Source organism: Olea europaea, unplaced genomic scaffold (assembly GCF_002742605.1).
Source record: "Olea europaea var. sylvestris unplaced genomic scaffold, O_europaea_v1 scaffold2019, whole genome shotgun sequence".
Classification (NCBI taxonomy): domain Eukaryota; kingdom Viridiplantae; phylum Streptophyta; class Magnoliopsida; order Lamiales; family Oleaceae; genus Olea; species Olea europaea.
Window position 1 is genome coordinate 121,706 of NW_019238082.1, and position 9,139 is coordinate 130,844.

The following is a 9,139-nucleotide window of genomic DNA, read 5'->3' on the forward strand; positions in this document are numbered from 1 at the left end:
TGGGCCAACAGATCAGATATAGTAAGTAAGCTAATTTATATTATATAAATGGATATTTTTCCAATTATTTTTTTTATTATTATTTTTTTTGATATCCAGTTATCCCAGCTTACACCAAACTAAATCTTGGACCCCCCAAGACCCTTGCCCCTAGAACCTTGGAGGGGGTAAACCGCGGATTATGCCTCAACTGGATCACAGGTTCCCCTCATTGCCTATACACTTCTGCGCACAAGAGACCCTCCTCCACAGTGATTGCTCCATACCAAATTTATTGGCCGCAGGTTCCCACCAGGAATCGAACTCTCCACCCTGCCGCTGGAAGCAAGACAATATTGATTGATCCACCAGTTGAGCTGTGCCTTGGGGGGCAATATTTTTCCAATTATTATCTGGGCAGATTTTTGTTTATTCCTATTCTACAAAGAACATCCCTCACACTAGTAAATTTAGAAGAAAATTGGCTTCGAGTCGAACTACTATTTATTCAAACATGTATCTATTATACAATCGTAATACTATACACGATTGATTCTGCTCATAAAAAGCTAAGTAAGTTGATAACTTGAAAGAAGAAATTTAGGGATCGAATCTCTATATTTATCTCCTCTCCATCATTTTTCTTTTCAAGAAAGAACCATAATCCCAAAAAAAGTTTGCATGCAAAAGGACAAGTATGGTTATAATTTTTGATGCATTAAAGATTTGCATAACGGTGAAGAATAAATGAAGGGTGCAGGAGAAAAGCATTAGGTTACTAGATTTGTGTGGGATGCCCACATTACATTAAGCAATAATTGCACTTAATTTAATAAAATATGAGCCTAATGGGCAACCACAGACAACATAATACCAGTAAAGGAGGCCATCTGTATGAAATTAAGGTTGTATTACATCAACCATAGCAAAAATCATGGCCACTTGTCTCATATTAAAATCTAAGTTCAGACCAAATCAATATTATTAAAATTTATCATTATAATTTACCACCCTGTTTACTTTACATATAATACACCAATGGTTTGTCATTTTATTGGAATTACAGGATAATTTCAAGAAAAGAGTGAGCCCACTTTCTCTCCCCCAAGTGACACGAGATTAGTACACACAACTTTACAGTATAATGAACAAGACTTATTTTTCTTCATCAATATTATCTAATATTGTATGAGAAAACACACACACACACACACAGTATGTTAAATAAAACAAAACTAAATGTAATAAAATTGGTTGATTTTTTTTTTATTATTTGTTTAATGTACCAAACATGTTGAAGTGTGCTTAGGAAAAAACAAGTTCCTGCGAAAATAAGGTGTATAAAATGTCACTATAGGATCTTTGGATAAGGATTTGGTTTGACCAAGCTTGGGTTCCACTATTTATGTAATACACCTAATCCAACTTATCATGTATTTTGATACCTGTCTAAAGCCCCTATAACAATATGTTACAAAAAGATTTGTTAGTAAGCATGAAATGCTTGTGGAGTGAAGTGGTTATGAATAGAGACTAGATGACTTTTTCATCTTTTTACTGTGAGTTGTATCTTGTCTTGGTCAAAAACAGTGAGGTGGTTGACACTCCAAACTAGGACAATAAAATTCAAGAATTTATGAGTGTGTATATATATATATATATAAAACTAATTGGTTAAGTCTCAATTATGTCCCATGTGCTTTGCTACAAGATTGTAATCTATTCTGGACTAGACGAGACATCCGATTAATTATATTACATAATCCTTGATCGTGCTTGCTCCATCCATCGTACAAAACATGTTTTACTGTATTGATCCAGTGGTAACATATCTAGAAGATCACTCAACAATTTTGAGCTTAGTGAGTGTAAATACTAATGTTAAGTTGGACTAAACACTACTAAACATGATCAAAGAAGAGAAATAGAGTTAAAGTCTTGTTTGGTGTATTGTGTAATACATGGTATTAAACGTGCTCGCACGCTGTAAATGCATGCCGTAAAAAGCCACGTTTGTTGTAGTGTCTGAATTCCAAAAGTTTGGATCATCTAAAACCGAAAGGTGAATTGTTCGCTAGTCAAATAATACTTGTCTTCATGTCCCATGAAAAAGGTAAAGAAACTTTACAAACTAGCATTAAAAATTGAAGTTTAGGTGACAAAAAATATATAAGTCTATGCACTAATACAATGGCAGTTGAAGTTAGACATGTTCTGGTATGAAAAAATAAAGTTGTTGAAACCTAAGCACTAGAGATATAGAAATTTGACAAGTGCTAAAATCCCATAGAAACTTGGAACTTCTTCTCTCACAGAACCTTCCTCACCAAACTGCAACTACTCATGTCCCACCATTCAATATTCAGTCTATAATAAGAGACCTTCTGTCAATCTTTATATTTCCCCATAAGCTTCTTTTCCTAATCAAATCATTTCCCCTGCCTCTTCAAATTCCTCATTCATCCCTTCTCAACTAAAGCTATTCAATTTATATTATTCCTCTTTTAAAACCAGATTTCCTTGCATTTCTATTGTTAAGGAGAAAAGAGAACAAGATGTTAAGAGCTGTTTTGGTTTCTTGTGTTCTCTTCTCTTTGTATTTATCAACCAATGCTCAATCATGTGCAAAATACAACTTTGCCAGTAACCAAGTTTTCAGTTCCTGCAATGATCTCCCATATTTGAATTCATTTCTTCACTGGAATTACGAATCGTCTTCGAGAACTGTCAGAATGGCCTATCGACACTCTGGTGTCACGGCCTCTAAATGGGTCGCGTGGGCTATTAATCCAAGGTCTCAAGGCATGGTTGGTGCACAAGCTCTAATCGCTTTCCAAAAATCTGATGGAACCATGAGAGCTTACACAGCACCTATCACTACTTATCAGACTCGGTTGCAAGAAGGAGATTTGAGCTTTCCAGTTTCAGATTTATCGGCAGTATATTCAAAGAACGAAATCATTATCTTTGCCACGCTGAAGCTGGATAACTTAAGCTCTACTGTTAACCAGGTTTGGCAAGACGGTCCACTTTCAGGAGATGCCCCTGCAATGCATCCTACATCTGGTTCTAACGTCCGATCAGTGGGGACTCTAAATCTTCTTTCAGGAGAGTCAAGAACAACACAAGGGTCATCAAATTCCAAAACTAAGAAAAGAAATGTAAGTGATTAAATCCTTATATGACCATCACTTTTAACTATTTTCAGAAACCAGTTTTTTGCTATGTAGTAATTGTAAAAATCATGTATTCACAAAAGAAGATACTTCTAAAAAGTATACGCTTCTGATGATTGATTGATTAATGAATATTCAGATTCATGGAGTATTAAATGCAGTAAGTTGGGGTATCTTGATGCCTATTGGTGCTGTATTCGCAAGGTACTTAAGGGTCTTTCCATCTGCTGATCCTGCTTGGTTTTATCTTCACGCAACTTGCCAAACTTCGGCCTACATCATTGGAGTTGCTGGCTGGGCTACAGGCATCCAGCTAGGAAGTGAGTCCCCCGGAGTTCAATACACGTCCCACAGGACCATCGGAATAGTTCTCTTTTGTCTAGGAACCCTCCAGGTAATTATGAATTTCTTCGAATGTTTAACATCTAATCATTTTCAGATTTTGTTTAATGTCTAACGAGACTATGGGGTGTAATGATATAAGGTTTCTTTTGGATACAGGTATTTGCTTTGCTTCTAAGGCCGAAAAGGGAACACAAATACAGATTTTACTGGAACATCTACCACCACTCAGTAGGATACGCTGTCATCGTCCTAAGTATTATCAACATTTTCAAGGGGTTCGACATATTAAATCCCGAGAACAAATGGGAGAGAGCCTATATTGGGATCCTGGTGGTTCTGGCATTTATTGCTGCAGCATTGGAAGCTTATACATGGTATGTATTTGTGAAGAGGAAGAAATCTGCTGCTTCTCAAAAGATGTCTAATGGGGTAAATGGAACAAATAGACATAATGGAAATGAGGCAAGGGTATAAAAAAGTAGGGTTGTCAATTTGCTCATTTATCTTACATATTTTTGTGCTGCTGTATCTCTCTGTACTTTTCCATTGATGGTGTCGATGTTAGGTTGCTTCTACTGGGGAGAGTTTAGAGATGATACAAGTTTTTCCCCCTTTTTCATTTCTGTTGGAATATTTATATATATTTGTTGTTTCTTTGATATTTCATCCATATTTTATCAGGGACCATCCTTGTATGTATATTTCCATTTTTCATAAAAAAAAATTTTGATAGGTAATTTCCATTTTTCATAAATAGAACCAAAAATGACTAATTCGAGCAATCCCTCAAATTTTACATATCAAATCAAACTACCCATTAATGCACGGTTTTATCTGTCGATCCCCGGAGAAGGTAAAAATGAAGAGTATAGCGAGAGAAAAGAGAAGGTCGATATAGCCCCGGCAAAATCAACCCTTATATCAGACTAACAAATTCCCCAACAGTGACGTGTTATTTATTACCAATTCAAATTTTACGGTGTAGAGGCAGCTCGATGTCTCAGTTCATGAAGATTAGATACATCACATGCATTTCGAATAAAGCCAGGACAAGCAGATCACGATGCTTGGATAAAGCAAATAGAAACTAAACTTGTAAGAAGTTCCTGCAATTCTCGTACGTCTCTCTCATTCTGATTGTTGCAGTGCCTGAATAAATGCGTCCTTGAGAAGAGGATTCGACGCTGCTATTCGCGGAGTTGTGATATCAAGTTCCTTGCCAGACCTGATTACAGAAGCATCATGATTCAGACTTCGCAAACTCTGACTATAGTTTTAAATGTCATACATATAATCAATGTGGTTGCTAGCGCAATTCAAAATCCAATTGGAAATGAGTGTTGTTTACATAGAATAATTATGGATGCTTAATGAATTATAATATGCCCAAGTCAACTTGTTAATATGCTGTAACGTTTTCCCGGGTACAGCAATGGACTTTCGTGCCCCTTTATATAAGAAACAAAAGGGACGCTTTCACCATGAAATAGAGCAAGAAAGCCATTGGAGAATTAATCTTAACTAAAACTAAAGCTAAAAGAAAAAATGAAGATGAAATCTGAACTTATCTATAACTTCAGCTTTATTTATTATTCTGGGCAAGATAAGAATTATTTGAAATTTATATCTGATGGAAATAATTTCTAATAGTAAACTAATTGCAAATATCAATACTTATGGACAACGTACATTGTAAATAGAAAACGAATAAGAATCATGGAATTCATGAACGTGCAAATAATCCTAATTTTACTAGAAATAGAGAAAATGTTTGAATGACTAAAAGATTTTGTATCCAAAGACTACTTATTCCCATTAAAGAATTTTTCTTCAGTATTCCTTCTCTAAGTTAGAAATAAGTGTGTTACTTACGGATCAAACACAACTCCTCCAGCTTCGGCTACAATCACAGCACCAGCTGCTATATCCCTGGACAAAGAAGAGAACTTCAATGTATGTTTGGAACATCGTATTAGGTAGTACTGTTTAGTGCAATGGACTTCTTTAATTCTATCAGTCTGGTCCAGCCAGCATACTAATCATGCTCCTAGTAACTTGAACCAAGATTCAAAATTAAACATCTAAAAAATCTTACCAAGGTCCAAACCCAAGTAAATAGAATAGATCGAGCCTTCCGCATGCAATCCCACAGAGATTCAATGCACAAGAGCCACTCATCCGAAGGGACCTAACCTGGTTGTACGAGAACCAATGTTCTGAGCTATATCCAGAAACGTTCATAGAAAACATGATTATGAAGCAACATTTGTTTACCTTGAAGAGTAAGCTATTGATTCGATTTGTGGTGGCATCCAAAGTAGACTTGTCCAGCTTTATTCCTGACTGTCATTTCATCACGCAAAGCTTAGTTAGCTTATATAAGTAAAATTAGAAAGGTAAATTTCTTACATTTATAAAAGTCGTACTCTTGAATGCATAATTGCAAAAATGTTGTACTGTTTACAATATATATTACAGAAGCAAGAATAACATTCCTATTATAGACTATAAATAAATATTAAGAGAGGGACAAGAAAAATGGATCTTAAAAAGGTAAATATGTGAACTTTCCATTTCTTCTACTGCTAACACTTAATGAACTGCAGGATCATATAAACAGACACAGCAAATTTAGCAAGTAAAGAGGCCAGGAGTTAGGTAGATAATTATTTCCAATTTGCAGGTTGACATTCTAAGATATAGAACCGAAAAAACAATGAATATTTGTTTAGCAACCAAAGCACTGTTCAACAATATGTTCAGCTGAGTACCTCTGTTGCAAGAAGGGACTTCACAAGCTCTGATTGAGAAGATACTGCAAATAACAGAACATAGGATATCAACAGAAGAGTAAGATGAATGTTCAATGACATTAAGCGAGAATACATGAAAAGGAAACTTGCCTTTGATAGGTTTTCCATTCAAAAAAGCACCTTTTCCACGGATGGCAGTAAAGAGCTGCACGTTAAAAACCAAATATTTTATATGCTTAACCAGCAAATTCTGCTAGAAAAATTATACTGCAGACATAGTACATGTAGGAATTCTTATATCCAACACATCACTACAATTGTACAGCAAGAGAGAAAAATACGAGAAAGTAACACTAAAATCATAAGTCACTTGATTGGTCAGTTCCAGGTAAGGTCAAAGGCTCCTTTCGTTGCATAAAGATGTTAAAACTACGAAAAGATGATATGAAAACACTGAGCAAAATTCAGTACTTGGATCACAAATTATAAGTCACAAGCTGCTAATAACCTAATATCTAAAGAGTTTGGAGATTGACACTCTGAGACTCAATTTCCTTGATTTATACTTACCATAAACAATGGGGAAGAAGTTAACCTGAAATCATTGGAAGTTCAATAGTTTTACCTCATCCATAATAGGATTGTAGACAACACCAAGAGTTGGAATTCGTCCAATTGTCAGGCCAATAGAAACACATACAAAAGGATACCTGAATTTGAATGAAATAACTTAGAAGCTTAACATGGATGAAGAAAAAGTCCACCTTAACAAATGAAATGACATAAGATACTTGCCCATGCACAAAATTAGTTGTTCCATCCAGGGGATCAACAATCCAAGTTGGTTCATCGGTCAATTCTGTAGCACCACAAGCAGCCGTAGTTTCTTCCCCGATGAACTAAGATGGAAAAATTATTACAAGAGAGTTAGGGAGAACCAAGTAGTTATGTCTTAAGAAGCCTCACATTTATACCCATCAAGAAACCAACCAGTAAATTCAGCTAAAATAGGAAACAATGCAGAAAAGACAAAGATCTAACCTTATGATCAGGGTAGTGTTGTTTGAGAAAATTGAATATGAATTCTTCACATTTCTTATCAGTCTCTGTGACTAAATCCACCTACACTTGAAAGCAGTAGGCTTATTAGCATTTATGAATTAATAATAATATTAGTAGCAGAGAAAAGAAAAAAAAAACTAATATTTTTTATGCAGTATTTTTGAAATTATTGAATTTGCATAACCCTTTTCATCCAATGAACCATCTTCAGTAAATATAGTATTAAACATTAATATTCCAACATACTGGATTTGTTTTGTGAAATCCCTAGGACTTATTGCAAATTTTGGGTGCGCTAGAGCTTCTCACAAAATACAAAAACACCTTGTTCAGATATTTTCTGTTACCTACGTTTTAGGTTAGTTTTAGCCATATGGCTGCTTCTGTTCTATCTACACTGTCCTGTATTATCACCCGCCGCAATCATGTGGTAGACTATCCTCCTACTGGGCACTGAGTAACTAACAGATTGGGGACGATATCCTACAAACAAAAGAAATTAAAAAATTTTCAAAGTGGTGTCCTGAAATCAGAATTTTGCTCATAAGAAAGATTTACCAATTCACATACTCCGTATGCCACATAAAAACCCAGGGGAAAGACTAAAAGCTGTCTCCTGAACTTAGGGTAGAACCTTCTCGTGATGCATCACTACCGTCCAATTTGGTCTAGGGAGGGGAAGATTGGGTATAGAAACACTGTTAATCAAGCATCTTGTCAGTGCATTATCACTGGCCACCTCACATCATGGCTCATATATGGAATTTATTCATGTACATTTATTCACTTATACTCCACTTAAGTATTGGGGATCCTCATAGACCAATCCAAGTATAGAGTCCCAAACACAGAAATTGAAAATTTTAGTAACCAAGATTACCGACCCTTCGTGCACGTGAGGTAAATCAAATTTTCAAAAGCAATAACCGTTTATGCATAATTCATAGTTAAAATAGCAGATTACCTAACATTGCTTCTTCGATTTTCCCTTTCTAAATGAAAATTTGAAAAGTTTTAGAAGACCCGCAGACCACCCCCCCAACAGTATATTCCGTCATAAACAGTCAAGATTTTACCTCGCCTTTGTGCTCTACAAGCTTTGTCTGATAGAACGCAGAACGAATGATCTGTGAACCAGACATAAGAAGTAAAAAAGATTAATTGTAAAAATTCGAAGCATAAAGAATGCGGCCAAAAACTGATCAATCAATGCCCAAAGAAACACGAATTTAATACTAGCAAACGAGAATTTGGATTTGCGAACTGGATGTCACCTCTCCAGCACTTTTAGCAGCATCCACTGCCTGGACTAATAACTCCTCCAGTGAATCTGAAATTTCACAAATCCAATCAAGAAACATGTACATGTACATAAATAGATACAGGTATATAAGCACTCATTTGTGAATGAATATGCACACACACATATCGACATTTAGACTGACGGGCTTCAACCTTTTTGTGCCATTTTTTCCCTTGAAGATTGGTTAATATGAGGAGAAAAGAGGATCGTATAATATTGCAGATGCCCCAGGATTTCAGTAATCACGGAGCACACAAAAAAGAGCGGCCAGTTATTTATAAGGGATTTTTGGACCGAATCATGCTACATGAGCATCTTTAATAAAGTAATGGCGAGTTGCATTTTATCACTAAACAGTTTAAAATTCAGTTTATTTTTTCCTTCAATCATTTATTGTCACGTGCAATTATGTTAACCATTATTTTTTTTTGATCGATAAATGTAAATATATAGATAAAAAGGTACCATGTACAAATACACCGGACATACTCGGACGAGACAATGTCTATAATCAAATACAA

At 35.4% G+C, this 9,139-nt stretch overlaps 2 protein-coding genes across 3 annotated transcripts; one reads left to right on the top strand and one right to left on the bottom strand.

Moving 5' to 3' along the window:
* Positions 1-2,284: 2,284 nt before the first annotated feature.
* LOC111379674 (cytochrome b561 and DOMON domain-containing protein At4g17280-like) lies at positions 2,285-4,166 on the top strand. The gene is made up of 3 exons (XM_023003097.1): positions 2,285-3,140; positions 3,295-3,549; positions 3,657-4,166. The coding sequence occupies exons 1-3, from the start codon at positions 2,535-2,537 to the stop codon at positions 3,972-3,974; spliced, it is 1,179 nt and encodes a 392-aa protein (XP_022858865.1). The 5' UTR covers positions 2,285-2,534; the 3' UTR covers positions 3,975-4,166.
* Positions 4,167-4,421: 255 nt separating this feature from the next.
* LOC111379676 (inositol-phosphate phosphatase-like) lies at positions 4,422-8,913 on the bottom strand. Of its 2 annotated transcripts, none has more exons than XM_023003099.1 (12): positions 8,771-8,913; positions 8,590-8,645; positions 8,392-8,442; positions 7,295-7,375; positions 7,049-7,152; positions 6,879-6,963; positions 6,404-6,458; positions 6,272-6,315; positions 5,775-5,843; positions 5,596-5,693; positions 5,373-5,429; positions 4,422-4,725 (listed from the first exon to the last, which is right to left on the bottom strand). In XM_023003099.1, the coding sequence occupies exons 1-12, from the start codon at positions 8,781-8,783 to the stop codon at positions 4,629-4,631; spliced, it is 810 nt and encodes a 269-aa protein (XP_022858867.1). In that variant the 5' UTR covers positions 8,784-8,913; the 3' UTR covers positions 4,422-4,628. The 2 variants fall into 2 exon arrangements, with proteins under 2 accessions (XP_022858867.1, XP_022858868.1); XM_023003100.1 differs by having other exon boundaries at positions 8,741-8,880.
* Positions 8,914-9,139: the final 226 nt, after the last annotated feature.

Excerpts from the sequence above, each read along its gene's own strand:
- LOC111379674 (XM_023003097.1), top strand. The coding sequence starts at position 2,535 with ATGTTAAGAGCTGTTTTGGTTTCTTGTGTTCTCTTCTCTTTGTATTTA. Across the intron at positions 3,141-3,294 it reads CCAAAACTAAGAAAAGAAAT|ATTCATGGAGTATTAAATGC; the intron begins GTAAGTGATTAA and ends ATGAATATTCAG. Across the intron at positions 3,550-3,656 it reads TTTGTCTAGGAACCCTCCAG|GTATTTGCTTTGCTTCTAAG; the intron begins GTAATTATGAAT and ends TTTTGGATACAG.
- LOC111379676 (XM_023003099.1), bottom strand. Across the intron at positions 7,153-7,294 it reads AACACTACCCTGATCATAAG|TTCATCGGGGAAGAAACTAC; the intron begins GTTAGATCTTTG and ends TTTCCATCTTAG. Across the intron at positions 5,844-6,271 it reads AGTCCCTTCTTGCAACAGAG|TCAGGAATAAAGCTGGACAA; the intron begins GTACTCAGCTGA and ends ATGAAATGACAG.